Below are 19,337 nucleotides of genomic sequence, written 5' to 3' on the forward strand. Positions count from 1 at the left end.
GGAAATGATGTTTTTGAGCTCATCCATAAATTGATTGGTAGGATTGTAACCTAGAGACATGTAGGTGTTGGTATCATAAACATGTAGGTTGACTTGTTCTACGTAGAATTGGCTGTCCATAATGACTAGTGCGCCACCCTTATCAGCATTTTGACAGGTGATTTGAGTGTTGTTGGCCAATCTGCGAATGACTGCTTTCTCCTTCATAGACATGTGTGTGTGTTTAGACGATCGTCTGAATGGCAGTTTGGCAAGATCTTTTTTTACTAGATTTTCAAAGAGGTCGAGAATTTTATGACTGATGGGAGCCAAAAAAGGTGCCTTTAGGTCTCAGGCCTTTAAGAAGAGAATCATCATTGGGATTGTTTATAGTGACCACATTTTCAAAATAATTTCTGAGTCGCAGGTTCCTCATGCACTTAAAAAAACTAATTTCAAGTTCAAGAGTATTGGAAATGGTGGTCGGCACAAACGATTGACCTTTCTGTAAAGTGCGTTTCTCAAACTCCGTGAGTTGGTAGGATGAAATATTGATCACTAGATTATCCTTGTTCATTGTTTCTTGCGACCTTTGTTTGTGATCGGTTGAGATGTTTTTTCCGTTGGAGTTTCGGTTTCTGGGCTTTTTGCTCCTCCGGGGTCGCTGGAGTCTTTTTGGCCTGTCTCTAAAAAATGAACCGCAGATGTTGTGGCGGTTTGGGAATCTTCATGAATGTTTGTAACCAGATGTTGTGAGGTGGTAGAACGTGGGCGAGTGTCTCCATCGGAAGATGATGTTTCCGTCTCAGAGTTGGGGTTGTGGGGTTTGGCCTGACATCTGCGTGCATATATCTCAGCCCACGAGTAAACTTCCCCTATTTCATAGTCAATTGTATCACGTTTGAATTTCCGAATTTTCCGGGCGTGTATGTCCTGCCAATATTTTTCTAATTGTGATTTTATATCCTCTAGTGTTTTAGTAAGTTCATCCTCGTCAAGCATGGTGTTAAGCTCAGCTTTAATTTGGTTAATTTCTGAGTTTAATTCATCCAGTACTGATGATAATTCTTCAATAATTAATAAAATAAGATCCAGGGAGCACTTGTTCAATATGGCATACCATTATTCTACGAATTTGGAATTGTTTCTACAGAGTAATGGTTTGAGTGGAATGCGTAGGCCACGTGGGATCCGTTGGACACGGTGGTACCTAATGAGGGTTCTTGCATGTAATCTCTGGTTTGTTTCTTTTTTGGTGAGGTAAAGTAATTGTTTGATTTGACTTTCTTTGTTTTTGTTGGATGTTAGAGGTCTAATGTCTTCTTGGATCAGTGCATAGATTTTTGTGGCATCTGATTCTGAAAAGGCGAAAGTATCCGCTTTTTGTTCGGTGAGTTTGGAAATGTTCTCATAAGACATGATTTGTTAGCGTGAATTCACAAATCGTCCGAAAAAAATTTCAAGTTGCGTGCTGTATCTATAGGAGGCCAGAAAACAGTCTAGTATCACAAAAATGGAAAGATACGCACAGCTAAAGTGAAGAGATTAAAAAAAAGTTGAACAAAATTCTGATAGCGTGCTCCTAAGGTATCCCTCTCCGGGCCAGTGGAGTATAACTATAGAATCAGGTAAGTAGCAGACCCTTCTTAGGGCCTGTCCCTTAAGTCACAGCTGTAATGCCGAGCAGCGGCTGAATGTTTTTTTATCCAAAAGAAAAAAATGTTCAACGAAGTTGTTCAACCAAACAGAATTTTTCAAACTGTTTGTATTTTATTATTAAAGTTTTCAAAAAAACGTTTTGAATATTGTCAGTAATCCAATCATTGGTAAATAAATGTTAATCATTCATCATAGGTCATGATGGGAGAGAACCCAAAAAAATCCCGATGCATTTCGGGCATTAAATATGCCCTTCTTCAGGGGAACATCTGTAAACCAAAACAAAAGAAAAATGCACTGTATCCAAATTCATCAATGTACAATCGCAATAGTTATCGTGACAACCCCAGTGTAAAGAAAATGCAACAGAGTACTGCGGATTTAGAAGGCAAAATAGGTAATGCAAACGGTGCTCTGAAGTGTGAGTAATCAGATTAAGCATCAAACCACGGTGAAAAGTGAAATAAAAAGTAAGGAAATGGAATGTAGCGTGTACCCGGTGCCCCCAACGAGCATGCAGAAAAAATGAGAAAATCTCTTACTGGACGGGTTCAATCAAACGAACGTAGGATGGTGAAACGCCCACCATGGGCGGCGGTATAGCTATCTCAACACTGCAAGCGAGATAGAGTAAATGGTTAAATAATGTGAACGATCGAAAAAACGAACTAATAAAAAATCCTAACTCGGTCCTTACACAGATAGCGCAGTCGAATCACCAGTATGGTTCCGGTGTGAGCGAGTGTGGCAATACCGGCACGAAAAGTGAGCAAACCAGTGAAGTCAGCGAGTCCAATGGTGAACCAAGCTCAATTTAAACTTCCGGGTAGGACTGGATCACGTGATCAAAAAGGTAACAAACAAAAATGATGGACTGGGTGACTGACAGAAACTCAACAAAGATGGTGGTTGTGTAAGCTTAAGCGCAAAAGTGTACGGATAAAGTAGTGCTAGCCAATGGGTGAAAAACAGGTGAAAGACGAGTGAACCTAAGAAAGCAGAATATGAAGAGAATGGGGATGAAAACAGATATATCAAAATGTACGGCAAAAAATCATAACATCCATGTAGAAAAATGAACAGTTCAAGGTCAATAGAACGAATGAAATATGACTTCTAATCCATGCAATAATATCTCAATCATATTTAAAGAAAAAAGCTCGCAATTATATAAAAAACATGAAAGTCAATAATCACAATGTCTGAAAACCAGTGTTATAGGTAACAAAGAAACTCCATACGGTCATTAGGCCCATTAGGCTGCATCGTGTTCAGATAACAAATCCAAAAGTTTTCTCTTCGCAGTAGGGTGTTGTTCAAATCCATTCCCTCAGCAAGTTCAATGTTTTCAAGAATCAAATATTTCAATTGCGACACATTGTGTTTGAAGCTGGTGAAATGAGAGGCCAAAGCTGATTTGATATTCTTTAACCGGATGTTAGATTTATGTTCCAGTATTCTGGTACGGATCTTGCGAGATGTTTTTCCCACGTAGCATAAGCCACATGGGCATTTGATCAAGTAAATAACTCTAGCTGAATTGCAGGTCGCATTGACCTTGAGTTGGATAGGTGTCCCCTTCATGGGGTGGTTGATGGTAGCACTCTTTATCACATTATTGCAATTACTGCAGTTCAAGCAGGGTTTTAGGCCTTTGAAGTTCCTGTTTATGGGACTCAAATCTGGATTAGTAAGATCTCTTTCAGGTTGGGGCCCCTGGTGTATGCAAACATGGGTTTCTCTGAATAGATGTTTTGAAAATCAGGCTCTGCAGTTAAAATAGTCCAATGTCTGAGAATGATCCTTTTGTACTGATCACTGAGAGTTGAATACTTGGACGTAATCACCATCCTGGTTTGGGGTGGTTTATGTTTGGGAGTTAATAGATCCATCCGATTCAAAGGTTTACATCTGTCTATGGCTTTGTTAAGTATTTGTTTGGGGTAACCTCGTTTCACAAATCTATTTTCCATTTCCTTGATTTGTAGATTGTATTCTGAGGGATCTGAAAGAATTTTTTTGACTCTGAGAAACTGCGAGTATGGTAAATTACATTTTAAGTTTAATATATGAAAGCTGTTGAAATGTAAAATGCTATTTCTGTCCGTAGTTTTTCGAAAGATGTTCGTGGCTAGATGGTCACCTTGCCGAGTGATCTGTACATCAAGAAATTGAATGTTGAGTTGATTAATTTCATGAGTCAGTTGTATGCGATCATCATGACAATTGAGTTCTTTCAAAGCTTTGAGTAAGTCTTCTTCTTTGCCTGACCAGACAAAGAATAGATCATCAATGTATCGCAAAAAGATTCTGCAATGCGTCACCCAAATAGGATCCTGTAAAATATGATTTTCTTCAAAACAGTGCATGAAAATATTGGCATAGGCCGGAGCCGCACAATTTCCCATGGACGTACCAGAGAGTTGCAAAAACCAATCATTGTTCCAAGTGAAATAACTCTGGTAGAGAGTAAAGTGGAGTAATTCCATCAATAACAACTGTAAATCCGGTGGAATGGTGTATCTGAGTAATACGTGTTCGACTGCTTGAATGCCCAAGTCATGGGGTATTGATGTGTATAACGATCTGACGTCGGCTGTGCATAGCCAAATTTCTTCTTGTGGGAGAAATTTCAATTGGTTGATTTTCAGGATGAAGTCGGCTGTGTCACGTACATATGTTCTCATATTCTTGACAAATTGTTGGAGGTGTCTGTCTAAGAATTTGCCAACAGATTCATGTATGCTGCCACGAGTTGAAACAATGGGTCTGAATGGCGGATGTTCCAGATTTTTGTGTATTTTGGGTAACATATAGATAGAAGGAGACCTTTGGTTAGTGGGTAACAAGAATTTCTCAACTTTTTTGGTGATGATGCCATTGGTAACAGCTTTGGAAATGATGTTTTTGAGCTCATCCATAAATTGATTGGTAGGATTGTAACCTAGAGACATGTAGGTGTTGGTATCATAAACATGTAGGTTGACTTGTTCTACGTAGAATTGGCTGTCCATAATGACTAGTGCGCCACCCTTATCAGCATTTTGACAGGTGATTTGAGTGTTGTTGGCCAATCTGCGAATGACTGCTTTCTCCTTCATAGACATGTTTGTGTGTTTAGACGATCGTCTGAATGGCAGTTTGGCAAGATCTTTTTTTACTAGATTTTCAAAGAGGTCGAGAATTTTATGACTGATGGGAGCCAAAAAAGGTGCTTTTAGGTCTCAGGCCTTTAAGAAGAGAATCATCATTGGGATTGTTTATAGTGACCACATTTTCAAAATAATTTCTGAGTCGCAGGTTCCTCATGCACTTAAAAAAACTAATTTCAAGTTCAAGAGTATTGGAAATGGTGGTCGGCACAAACGATTGACCTTTCTGTAAAGTGCGTTTCTCAAACTCCGTGAGTTGGTAGGATGAAATATTGATCACTAGATTATCCTTGTTCATTGTTTCTTGCGACCTTTCTTTGTGATCGGTTGAGATGTTTTTTCCGTTGGAGTTTCGGTTTCTGGGCTTTTTGCTCCTCCGGGGTCGCTGGAGTCTTTTTGGCCTGTCTCTAAAAAATTAACCGCAGATGTTGTGGCGGTTTGGGAATCTTCATGAATGTTTGTAACCAGATGTTGTGAGGTGGTAGAACGTGGGCGAGTGTCTCCATCGGAAGATGATGTTTCCGTCTCAGAGTTGGGGTTGTGGGGTTTGGCCTGACATCTGCGTGCATATATCTCAGCCCACGAGTAAACTTCCCCTATTTCATAGTCAATTGTATCACGTTTGAATTTCCGAATTTTCCGGGCGTGTATGTCCTGCCAATATTTTTCTAATTGTGATTTTATATCCTCTAGTGTTTTAGTAAGTTCATCCTCGTCAAGCATGGTGTTAAGCTCAGCTTTAATTTGGTTAATTTCTGAGTTTAATTCATCCAGTACTGATGATAATTCTTCAATAATTAATAAAATAAGATCCAGGGAGCACTTGTTCAATATGGCATACCATTATTCTACGAATTTGGAATTGTTTCTACAGAGTAATGGTTTGAGTGGAATGCGTAGGCCACGTGGGATCCGTTGGACACGGTGGTACCTAATGAGGGTTCTTGCATGTAATCTCTGGTTTGTTTCTTTTTTGGTGAGGTAAAGTAATTGTTTGATTTGACTTTCTTTGTTTTTGTTGGATGTTAGAGGTCTAATGTCTTCTTGGATCAGTGCATAGATTTTTGTGGCATCTGATTCTGAAAAGGCGAAAGTATCCGCTTTTTGTTCGGTGAGTTTGGAAATGTTCTCATAAGACATGATTTGTTAGCGTGAATTCACAAATCGTCCGAAAAAAATTTCAAGTTGCGTGCTGTATCTATAGGAGGCCAGAAAACAGTCTAGTATCACAAAAATGGAAAGATACGCACAGCTAAAGTGAAGAGATTAAAAAAAAGTTGAACAAAATTCTGATAGCGTGCTCCTAAGGTATCCCTCTCCGGGCCAGTGGAGTATAACTATAGAATCAGGTAAGTAGCAGACCCTTCTTAGGGCCTGTCCCTTAAGTCACAGCTGTAATGCCGAGCAGCGGCTGAATGTTTTTTTATCCAAAAGAAAAAAATGTTCAACGAAGTTGTTCAACCAAACAGAATTTTTCAAACTGTTTGTATTTTATTATTAAAGTTTTCAAAAAAACGTTTTGAATATTGTCAGTAATCCAATCATTGGTAAATAAATGTTAATCATTCATCATAGGTCATGATGGGAGAGAACCCAAAAAAATCCCGATGCATTTCGGGCATTAAATATGCCCTTCTTCAGGGGAACATCTGTAAACCAAAACAAAAGAAAAATGCACTGTATCCAAATTCATCAATGTACAATCGCAATAGTTATCGTGACAACCCCAGTGTAAAGAAAATGCAACAGAGTACTGCGGATTTAGAAGGCAAAATAGGTAATGCAAACGGTGCTCTGAAGTGTGAGTAATCAGATTAAGCATCAAACCACGGTGAAAAGTGAAATAAAAAGTAAGGAAATGGAATGTAGCGTGTACCCGGTGCCCCCAACGAGCATGCAGAAAAAATGAGAAAATCTCTTACTGGACGGGTTCAATCAAACGAACGTAGGATGGTGAAACGCCCACCATGGGCGGCGGTATAGCTATCTCAACACTGCAAGCGAGATAGAGTAAATGGTTAAATAATGTGAACGATCGAAAAAACGAACTAATAAAAAATCCTAACTCGGTCCTTACACAGATAGCGCAGTCGAATCACCAGTATGGTTCCGGTGTGAGCGAGTGTGGCAATACCGGCACGAAAAGTGAGCAAACCAGTGAAGTCAGCGAGTCCAATGGTGAACCAAGCTCAATTTAAACTTCCGGGTAGGACTGGATCACGTGATCAAAAAGGTAACAAACAAAAATGATGGACTGGGTGACTGACAGAAACTCAACAAAGATGGTGGTTGTGTAAGCTTAAGCGCAAAAGTGTACGGATAAAGTAGTGCTAGCCAATGGGTGAAAAACAGGTGAAAGACGAGTGAACCTAAGAAAGCAGAATATGAAGAGAATGGGGATGAAAACAGATATATCAAAATGTACGGCAAAAAATCATAACATCCATGTAGAAAAATGAACAGTTCAAGGTCAATAGAACGAATGAAATATGACTTCTAATCCATGCAATAATATCTCAATCATATTTAAAGAAAAAAGCTCGCAATTATATAAAAAACATGAAAGTCAATAATCACAATGTCTGAAAACCAGTGTTATAGGTAACAAAGAAACTCCATACGGTCATTAGGCCCATTAGGCTGCATCGTGTTCAGATAACAAATCCAAAAGTTTTCTCTTCGCAGTAGGGTGTTGTTCAAATCCATTCCCTCAGCAAGTTCAATGTTTTCAAGAATCAATATTTCAATTGCGACACATTGTGTTTGAAGCTGGTGAAATGAGAGGCCAAAGCTGATTTGATATTCTTTAACCGGATGTTAGATTTATGTTCCAGTATTCTGGTACGGATCTTGCGAGATGTTTTTCCCACGTAGCATAAGCCACATGGGCATTTGATCAAGTAAATAACTCTAGCTGAATTGCAGGTCGCATTGACCTTGAGTTGGATAGGTGTCCCCTTCATGGGGTGGTTGATGGTAGCACTCTTTATCACATTATTGCAATTACTGCAGTTCAAGCAGGGTTTTAGGCCTTTGAAGTTCCTGTTTATGGGACTCAAATCTGGATTAGTAAGATCTCTTTCAGGTTGGGGCCCCTGGTGTATGCAAACATGGGTTTCTCTGAATAGATGTTTTGAAAATCAGGCTCTGCAGTTAAAATAGTCCAATGTCTGAGAATGATCCTTTTGTACTGATCACTGAGAGTTGAATACTTGGACGTAATCACCATCCTGGTTTGGGGTGGTTTATGTTTGGGAGTTAATAGATCCATCCGATTCAAAGGTTTACATCTGTCTATGGCTTTGTTAAGTATTTGTTTGGGGTAACCTCGTTTCACAAATCTATTTTCCATTTCCTTGATTTGTAGATTGTATTCTGAGGGATCTGAAAGAATTTTTTTGACTCTGAGAAACTGCGAGTATGGTAAATTACATTTTAAGTTTAATATATGAAAGCTGTTGAAATGTAAAATGCTATTTCTGTCCGTAGTTTTTCGAAAGATGTTCGTGGCTAGATGGTCACCTTGCCGAGTGATCTGTACATCAAGAAATTGAATGTTGAGTTGATTAATTTCATGAGTCAGTTGTATGCGATCATCATGACAATTGAGTTCTTTCAAAGCTTTGAGTAAGTCTTCTTCTTTGCCTGACCAGACAAAGAATAGATCATCAATGTATCGCAAAAAGATTCTGCAATGCGTCACCCAAATAGGATCCTGTAAAATATGATTTTCTTCAAAACAGTGCATGAAAATATTGGCATAGGCCGGAGCCGCACAATTTCCCATGGACGTACCAGAGAGTTGCAAAAACCAATCATTGTTCCAAGTGAAATAACTCTGGTAGAGAGTAAAGTGGAGTAATTCCATCAATAACAACTGTAAATCCGGTGGAATGGTGTATCTGAGTAATACGTGTTCGACTGCTTGAATGCCCAAGTCATGGGGTATTGATGTGTATAACGATCTGACGTCGGCTGTGCATAGCCAAATTTCTTCTTGTGGGAGAAATTTCAATTGGTTGATTTTCAGGATGAAGTCGGCTGTGTCACGTACATATGTTCTCATATTCTTGACAAATTGTTGGAGGTGTCTGTCTAAGAATTTGCCAACAGATTCATGTATGCTGCCACGAGTTGAAACAATGGGTCTGAATGGCGGATGTTCCAGATTTTTGTGTATTTTGGGTAACATATAGATAGAAGGAGACCTTTGGTTAGTGGGTAACAAGAATTTCTCAACTTTTTTGGTGATGATGCCATTGGTAACAGCTTTGGAAATGATGTTTTTGAGCTCATCCATAAATTGATTGGTAGGATTGTAACCTAGAGACATGTAGGTGTTGGTATCATAAACATGTAGGTTGACTTGTTCTACGTAGAATTGGCTGTCCATAATGACTAGTGCGCCACCCTTATCAGCATTTTGACAGGTGATTTGAGTGTTGTTGGCCAATCTGCGAATGACTGCTTTCTCCTTCATAGACATGTTTGTGTGTTTAGACGATCGTCTGAATGGCAGTTTGGCAAGATCTTTTTTTACTAGATTTTCAAAGAGGTCGAGAATTTTATGACTGATGGGAGCCAAAAAAGGTGCTTTTAGGTCTCAGGCCTTTAAGAAGAGAATCATCATTGGGATTGTTTATAGTGACCACATTTTCAAAATAATTTCTGAGTCGCAGGTTCCTCATGCACTTAAAAAAACTAATTTCAAGTTCAAGAGTATTGGAAATGGTGGTCGGCACAAACGATTGACCTTTCTGTAAAGTGCGTTTCTCAAACTCCGTGAGTTGGTAGGATGAAATATTGATCACTAGATTATCCTTGTTCATTGTTTCTTGCGACCTTTCTTTGTGATCGGTTGAGATGTTTTTTCCGTTGGAGTTTCGGTTTCTGGGCTTTTTGCTCCTCCGGGGTCGCTGGAGTCTTTTTGGCCTGTCTCTAAAAAATTAACCGCAGATGTTGTGGCGGTTTGGGAATCTTCATGAATGTTTGTAACCAGATGTTGTGAGGTGGTAGAACGTGGGCGAGTGTCTCCATCGGAAGATGATGTTTCCGTCTCAGAGTTGGGGTTGTGGGGTTTGGCCTGACATCTGCGTGCATATATCTCAGCCCAGGAGTAAACTTCCCCCATTTTATAGTCAATTGTATCATGTTTGAATTTCCGAATTTTCCGGGCATGAATGTCCTGCGAATATTTTTCTAATTGTGATTTTATATCCTCTAGTGTTTTAGTAAGTTCATCCTCGTCAAGCATGGTGTTAAGCTCAGCTTTAATTTGGTTAATTTCTGAGTTTAATTCATCCAGTACTGATGATAATTCTTCAATAATTAATAAAATAAGATCCAGGGAGCACTTGTTCAATATGGCATACCATTTTTCTACGAATTTGGAATTGTTTCTACAGAGTAATGGTTTGAGTGGAATGTGTAGGCCACGTGGGATCCGTTGGACACGGTGGTACCTAATGAGGGTACTTGCATGTAATCTCTGGTTTGTTTCTTTTTTGGTGAGGTAAAGTAATTGTTTGATTTGACTTTCTTTGTTTTTGTTGGATGTTAGAGGTCTAATGTCTTCTTGGATCAGTGCATAGATTTTTGTGGCGTCTGATTCTGAAAAGGCGAAAGTATCCGCTTTTTGTTCGGTGAGTTTGGAAATGTTCCCATAAGACATGATTTGTTAGCGTGAATTCACAAATTGTCAAAAAAAAATCAAGTTGCGTGCTGTATCTATAGGAGGCCAGAAAACAGTCTAGTATCACAAAAATGGAAAGATACGCACAGCTAAAGTGACGAGATAAAAAAAAGTTGAACAAAATTCTGATAGCGTGCTCCTAAGGTATCCCTCTCCGGGCCAGTGGAGTATAAATATAGAATCAGGTAAGTAGCAGACCCTTCTTAGGGCCTGTCCCTTAAGTCACAGCTGTAATGCCGAGCAGCGGCTGAATGTTTTTTTATCCAAAAGAAAAAAATGTTCAACGAAGTTGTTCAACCAAACAGAATTTTTCAAACTGTTTGTATTTTATTATTAAAGTTTTCAAAAAAACGTTTTGAATATTGTCAGTAATCCAATCATTGGTAAATAAATGTTAATCATTCATCATAGGTCATGATGGGAGAGAACCCAAAAAAATCCTGATGCATTTCGGGCATATTTAAATGTGCCCTTCTTCAGGGAAACATCTGTCAGCCAAAACAAAAGAAAAATGCACTGTATCCAAATTCATCAATGTACAATCACAATAGTTATCGTCATCGCCATCCCGGGCGGATACAAGATCACCCGGAGGGACCGAGTCAACCTGACCGGAGGAGGCATCGCCATCGTACACAAGAACACCATCCGCGTCACGACCAACACCGACGACACCCTCACAACTGCCGAACACCTGCACTTCCAGATCCACACCGACCCCAAGACCACCCTCAGAGGCACCCTCATCTACAGACCCCGGGACCACGCACACAATTCAGCGAAGACATCGCCGACTTCATCAGCCCGCACGCCCTCCCCTCCGCTGACTACATCCTCCTCGGGGACCTTAACTTTCACCTGGAGAACAACAACGACCGCAACACCAGCACCCTGCTGGACAACCTCGACAACCTCGGTCTCAAGCAGCTGGTGACCTCCCCCACCCACTACGCCGGACACACACTCGACCCCATCTTCTCATCCAGAAAGCACATCGCCTTCAGCCACGCCACCGGACTCTACTGGACGGACCACAGCTGCGTCCACTTCAGCTTCAGAAAGAACACGATCCACCACCACCAGCAGCAGGTCGCACGCAGAAAATGGAACAAGATCACAGCCGACCACCTTGCCGCAGCCCTGAGCCAAGATCCCCCCGCCAGCTCTGCGAACCCCAGCCAGGCCGCCAACAACCTCACGAAGTGGATCAGCAACTGCGCAGACGACCTCGCCCCATTGAGGACCCCGCCCAGCAGACCCGGCAGCAAGAAAGCACCCTGGTTCACCGTCGAACTCAAGAGCTCCAAGAAGAACTGCCGTGCCCTCGAGCGAGCCTGGCGCAGAGACCCTACACCTGACAACATGACCACCCTCAAGCTCGCAACCCGAAAACACCACCAACTGATCCATGCCACCAAGAGAACCGCATTCAAGGAACGACTGGACAACAACGCACACAACAGCAAGGAACTCTTCAACATTGCGGTAGCCACTGCTGGCCTCGCGGGGGCGATTCGCCCGCCATTCTTGCTGGAATGACCACCCGTCATATTAGTATGGCGGGGGGGTTCGCAGCGGACGGAAATACCGCCCACCGCTTTTCTGCCCCAGTCGCAAAAGGGTTTATATGTGGCGGTGTCTATTACCATGGGACAATGCCGCCACGGAAAGGCATGCAGAGTCTACTTTGGGGGCCCGTTGCGGGCCTCCAAGGACTCCGGGGGTGTGGGGGGGTGCACATAGGTACCCCCTGCATTTCAAAGGACAAAGTGGCAGGCTCCGCGCGGTGCCTGTCATGTTGTGCTTTGAAATGCACATGTATTTTTGACATTGCGGCGGGCGGTGCATTCAGCACCGCCCGCCACAATGTTAAAAATTCAGGATGCGCCCGCCACTGTGGCGAGCGCATCCTAATTCCCCCCACGGGACCCCCGCCCTTATGGCGGGCGGTCCCGTTATCCGATAGGATGGCGGACGGACAAAGTCCGCCCCTCATCCTAATGTCCCCCTTAGGCATTTACAGGGATCAGTTTAGCTATTGTTATTTGAACACATATAAACTTCAAGACATCAGCCTCTTTGAACACTCTACACCAGTACAGTTTCTCCCCGAGGTTAGCACTTCTAAGTTGTGTATGTTTTTTGCATACAAGTGATGACTGGAAGAACCTACTCCCTCTGACTGGGTGTGTTGGAACTCTCTTAATCTTTCAAGTTTTTATGCTATCGACTTGTTTGGCTACAGTATTTTATGAGGTAATAGGAGAGAGATTTTGGTTAAAATAAATATAACATACTACAAAACTACAATAATAACTTTGTTTTGCTCTAGGTATGTTTCGATAAAACCGGATGAGAGAAAACTGATTAATGGGACAAATGTACTAGGACTTATAATTGATATTCTACTAAAAGAAGGATTCCATTTGGTAAGTACCAGGACTGTATCGTCGGAAGAGAAAGTTGAATGCTACATGTTTGAAAGGATGAAAAGCCCTGACTTTTTTATTGTCACAGAAAATGACAAAATTGAGAAAAATGTTGTGACACAGTTCAAACAAACACGGGCCACCAGAAGGAGATAAGAGAAGATTTATCCAAAAGTTTCTAGAATTGTGTAAGGACCACAGCATCTCAGACTATTCTCTTGGATCCGTGCTGCCTCCCGTTGAGGTTCAAGTTTTGTTCAACATTTGGACCACAGAGCCTATGAACCACTATCTTCTTGGGCAAGGGGATATTTGTTTAACCTACTTCCAACTAAATTCCACACTGTCAACCAACAGAGGTTACTGCATGAACACTGCTGGACCACAACTCCTTCACACCATTTCAGATTTAGGACCACCTGCTAGAAATGCAGAAGCCCCTAAGTGGTTGATTGTTCCACACCTGAAGCAAAACTGGAGAATTGAGTATTGTTTTCCTTTAACTGTTACTGTCTCTTATTTTACCATAAAATATGGTTCTTATTTTTACTTACTCCTACCAGTAAATTATGCCATTACTCCTAAGGGTAATAACTTCTGGACTAGCAAAAAATGTTGATGACAATGAATGTGTGCATGTTAGGAAAGACGAATGTGGTCGCAAAAATTTTAAAGTTCATTTATAAAATATATTTGTAATTAAATGTTCTACTTGAGAAATTGTGTAGACTTTATGATCAGTTAAGGTATGTTTTAAGTGAATGAGATACATCTATTCAATTCAAATGTGACAGGTCCCATTTGAGATGTTTATAAAAGCAGTAGACCAATAACTCGTCTTGTACATCAGAGACTTGTTTTCTTTAAATCTGAACATATAAAAACATCTGCCCCCTCATACTCCATCCTCTATCCCTAATTATTGAATATATTTTCATTGTACAAAGCAAGCTCCTTTTCTAATCTGTTTTATCTTGATTATTTTGAAGGATTAATGGTGTTCAGTCCAATACTTTTATAATGCCTGTCAGATCAAGGATGTAATGCTTTCTGTCATGACATATCTAGAGGCACTATACTACATTTACTCTGGAAATCATACAGTTTCAAAGAAATACACCACACTAATTTATTCTTTAGTTTTACCAAGCCCACCACTTTTGTATCATTCATATTTTTTTTAATAAGAAGAGAATGCCGTTCACTGATTGTGTTTACATTTTCACCACTGGGAATGATTCTTTTCACAAAGGGCTTCCATTCTAAATAATGACAAGTTTACTAGTTTAAGTCACCTGAAAATGTTAATTATTATTTATGTTCCAAGAAATATCCATGAATCTTTTGCATTTAATTTACTTCACAAAAAAGGAGCCTGTACAACAGGGGCCTTCAATGGATAGCTTGTGAACTAGTTGTAGGTTGTGTGTCAGTAAGTAGCTCTTGGACGCTGAGCCGGTGGCACAATGCTACCTATTCCAGCCATAGTAGTGATTGTCTTGACGTATTGTGGGTATCTTTGGGCTTCCTTGGCTACCACTGGCATAATGATGGGCATCCTTGATGTATTGTGCACATACATATCGAAGCGCGGAGGTACCCCTTCGGGAGTGATTCCAGCGCTATATAAGCACATAATTAATTAATTAATTAATCCTTAGCCTAACCCTGGCTTCATTTGGCTTAAGGGTGACCACAATTACTTTAATCACAATGAGGGACTGCGACGTTGTTTAGGGAGACTGCTCACCTTCCCAAAATCAGACAAAAACTTCAAAATCTTATGCTAGTCCCCAGTCTCTTTTACATCCACTAGGTAAAGCAGCCCATGTGTTTTCTTAGGCCTCTCACACATTAGAGTTACTAGTGGTATGCTTCATCATTGAGCCCATATCCAGGTAGCTAGAGTATCTGGATGGGCTCAACCTTGAGCATCAAATGAGCTCTTTGATATTCAGAGGGATTCTAAATTTAAAATTGTGTAAGGTGTCCTGATCTAGGTTAATTAGAGGAACACATGGACAACTTAAAAACCAAGTGGACACTCTATAGAAATATTATCTCTAGTGTCCTTGGGTCAAAGTGTTTCAGCCAGTACACCTATGCCTCAACTGGTCTCTTGGCTTTCATCAGGACCCCTAGAGGATCCCACAGTGATTTCTCTATTTGAGTAAATTATCCACTTGTTGTGGGTATAGTTTGAACTTGTCACACAACCATTCAAGCCTGCCATACATATAGACTTGTTTTGTTATTTTCTACTAGGCCCATCTGTTGGTATGATAGAGACACATGATTAGTGGAGCAAGTAACTGTATGTATGTATGTATGTATAAAATATTTTATTACGCGCTCTGCTACTACAGAGTATCCTGGCGCGATATGTGAGCTAGAACAGAGGCTGACCAGAGGGAGAAGAAGAGCAACTAAATACTGAGTTTAAAAAGGTGGGTTTTTAACCCTTTCTTAAATTCTGTCAGTGTCACTGACGCTCGCAAAGAGAGCGGCAGGGTGTTCCAAGATCGGGCTGTTTGGACAGAAATGGACTGACCACCCAATCTCACATATCTGAATTTCAGCATGTCCATCAGAAGGAGATTAGCTGATCGAAGTGCACGGCGAGGGGTATAGAAAATGAACCTTTTGTGCAAATATTGTGGTCCCTGTTGGTGCAGGGCACGAAAGGCCAGGACCAAAGATTTGAACACAATACGATGGGCCACTGGAAGCCAGTGGAGTTTTCGGAGATGGACAGATGCACTAGTTCTTCTTGGAAGATGGAAAAGAAGTCGGACCGCCGCATTCTGAATAATCTGCATTCGGTTGGCCGGTTGGTAACATACTGCAGGCCTCGAAAAATCCTAAAAATGTTAGTAGACCTGCAGGGCTAGTGACTTAAAAAATCTACTGGACCTAATTCTAATGCTCTTGACCCATAAACTGGTTTCAAATTATGTGATCCTGGGCAAGTATTTTAGTTCACTGAGAATCCATTTTCTTCTTTATCACAAATGCGAGCACCTTCAAATATGTGAGTCCCGCATGTCAGTTGTACAGAAAACTCTTGCTTGGTTTAATAGACTAAACGTTTGCCCCATACATAATACAAATCTAGCCACATATATGATACACATGACCGTTGACTTGTCATCAGTGCAGGGTCAGGAACGTTTCTGAACTCATGTTTAAAAATTGTCACTTTTAATAAATGTATAAGTAAAGAATGAGGTGGCAGCACACTGTAATTTGCAATCAGCAGATTTTACATTGAAATGCATACAGAATTCCCCACTGACAGGGTTTTAAAACTATATAGTGTACAATGTATGGAAATCAGGTTTCTACACATATTTATCTTTTTCACATCACCAAGTAAAGTGTTGTGATTTGTTTTGCTCCTATGTAAATCTTTATTTGCCTCACACTTCTGAATTACAAATAAAGTTCTTTCATAATTCCTGTTATATTTTGAAGTAACTGTACTGTTCATTTACAAGCTGTTTAAATATTGTGTTAGAGAAAAAGCCTGCCATTTTACAGCCTTTTGCTTCACAATTATTTTCAGATAACACTTGACAAAAAGCATCAACAATTATAAGAGAAAGAAAAGTAAAATACATGCTCCAGGAACAGATAAGCAACAATTAGTAAAAAGAGAAACTGACATTTGACCTCTGTCCTTGAACAGACAGGAAATGTGTCAAGACAAAAACAAGATTTAAAGACCTCTTTATTGCTCATTCACTTTCTGAATGAACTGAACACATGTTCCTTCTAGTTTAACCCCATGATGCTGCCGTCGGCCGCTGAACATTCGGAGCACTACCTGGCTGGTGCTGCGAACGTTCAACGTCCGACGCGGCCCCGCCCACTCTATAGAACGCCCAGCACTGCGCCGAAATAACGGCCGCAGTAAACGGGTTGAATTAACTGGCCAGCAAGTTCCAAATAATGCTAAAAATAGCTGGACCTGATAAAATCTCACTCCACATTGCGAGTGGGTGAGTGGATTTTTCAAGGAATGTACTGTTGTGTGTCACTCTGTGATCACTGTACACTGTGCAGGACTTTTGTCTGATTATAAACGGTGCCCCTTCATTTGATTGAACTCTTAACATTAAAGACTATTAAAAGGTATATTTTCAGTGAATACATTAGCTTGATCTAGGTTTCCACACACAGCGATCACAATTCTACCTCCTAATGAAAGTTAAGCAACCTGTTGAAGCATAGGTGTATTGGCTGAAACATGTTGACCCAGAGACACTAGACATAGAGTGTCAGCTCCTGTTTTTAATGGTGTCAATGTGTTATTCCGTTTAACTAAGGTCAGGGCACCTTAGACAATTTTAACTTTAGGATCCCTCTCAATATCAAAGAGCTCCTTTAATTCTCACGGTTAAGTTCATCCAGATACTCTAGGTATCTGGATGTAGACTCTTTGATGAAGCATGCCACTAGTAACCCTAGTGGGTGAGAGTCCTAAGAAACCCTTGGCCTGCTTTACAATGTGGACATAAAAAAGACAAGGAACTAGCGTAAGTGGGTCCTCTCTTGTTGATTTTGCGTTTAATGGTGACAACACCATATATATATATATATATATATATATTGATTCCAAACATTCCTGAACCTCCTGATGCGGCAAAAAGGAACGAGCGAACTCCTCTTAGTGGCAAAAAGGAATATTTTTATTTCACTCTTCTGCCTGCCATAAGGCGTTTCGACCGGTACAACGGCCTTGATCACATATGTATATACAGGATTCACAAGCAACATCGGGACATCAGTGAATCTCATCACACTTTCTTTCTTGATCGACCATGCCGAAATCAAAATTAGTCCCATGTGAATGGACTTCATAGACTACAAATCTGCATTCAGTAGGGTAGACAGAAGGAAGCTGTGGCAGAAACTTGCCCTGTTTAACATTCCCAACACCTTGCTCAGGGCCTTGCTGCTTCTGCATCGTGACACATGGGTCAGGATCAAGATCGGGGACAGATCGCGCATGTCACGGCCTATAACTACCATGCAAGACCTTAAGCAAGGTTGTGTTCTTGCACCTATGCTTTTTAACCTATTCCTGTCCGACTTGGCTCCAGTTCTTGACTCCTTTAATTCGCAACCATCCAAATTAGGCGGCCTCTGTCTATCCAACTTACTCTGCTGACGATCTGGTTCTTCTCAGCCACACAAATATCGGCTTACAACGTCTCCTGGACGCGACTGCCATATACTCCAATATGAACAACCTACAGATAAACAAAAAGAAAACCAAAATTCTTGCGGTCCGAACAACTGGGACCAAAAAGCCGGTATGGTCTCTACACCAGGAAAGAATAGAAGCTATCAGTTTCCACAAGTATCTAGGCGTCCTCTTCAACAACAACGGCAAGTACGCAAGCCAGCTGGCGGAACTAAAAAAGAGAGGTACTGTGCTGTCATTCGCACTTAGATCCATTTACAAAAAATTTAATGGCCCCTCCTTTGCCCCAATTCTCCAGGTGGCTCAGGTGATGGTTAACCCAACCCTAACATATGGGAGTGAAGCTCTGAATGGGCGGGACAACGGGCAATTGGACATACTAGTCACAAAAATCTACCGAACGATCTTCCTGCTTCCTTCCTATACATCTCCAGCACTAATCAGACTGGAATTAGGAATCTGCAGACAGGCATAGGCCTGCATGGCGGCCTTTCTTATAAGTTGCCACAAGCTTAGGGCCTGAAAAGAAGGCACTCTGGCCCACAACTTAAGGATCAGTTTGAATACAAATCGCAGGTCGGCGGTTCATCATTATCTGACCCGAACCCTCAGTACTCTCGCCCTGACTCCCCTTTGGGACCTACACGTCAGCCAACAGGAATTTAAGAGATTAGTAAAAATCAGTACGAACCGACTTTCCTCAGTAGAAGCTAGGGCCTCTCTGTACGGATTCATAGTTGAATGACCCTATGCACTTATATTCAACTGAAACCTCAGTGCTACCTAATGAATACTTTCAATGAACAAACTAATTTACAGTTTCTACAGCTAAGAATGGGGGGTCATCCCACTATCCTGTCGCCTTCCAATATGGAAAATAGACTGTGCTCAGGAAATGTGTTGGCTCGGCAGCCAACACAAAGAGGACATAACACATGTAGTGTGCCTGTGCCCCAACCTCTTAGAAGATAGAAGGGCTCTGCTACAAAGGGATTGGATTGCAAAAGACATATGCTCCTGCAGAGGAGCAGTCCTGGCCTGCTTTGACCCCTTGAACACTACTCTGAATTGTGCATTTGTCAGATTTATGGATCGCTTCTCCAAGAAACTAGAGGAGGTGAGATGTGAACGGGATGAACAGACCAGCAACTAGTCCCCTAGCACTCACTGAGACCATCACTTCTGGCCACTGACCAACAGATATGCTTTCGACTTTC

The 19,337-nt window shown here is 41.1% G+C and overlaps 1 protein-coding gene across 1 annotated transcript in view; it reads left to right on the forward strand.

Annotated features, from left to right (window-relative positions):
* Positions 1 to 16,375, forward strand: part of KCNRG (potassium channel regulator) — a 71,260-nt gene extending 54,885 nt beyond the window's left edge. Inside the window, exon 2 of the mRNA XM_078657373.1 lies at positions 12,815 to 16,375. Coding sequence (XP_078513499.1) covers positions 12,815 to 13,067 — 253 coding nt within the window. The 3' untranslated portion in view covers positions 13,068 to 16,375. The remainder of the gene's footprint in view (positions 1 to 12,814) is intronic.
* Positions 16,376 to 19,337: the final 2,962 nt, after the last annotated feature.

Source organism: Lissotriton helveticus, chromosome 8 (genome assembly GCF_964261635.1).
Source record: "Lissotriton helveticus chromosome 8, aLisHel1.1, whole genome shotgun sequence".
Lineage (NCBI taxonomy): Eukaryota > Metazoa > Chordata > Amphibia > Caudata > Salamandridae > Lissotriton > Lissotriton helveticus.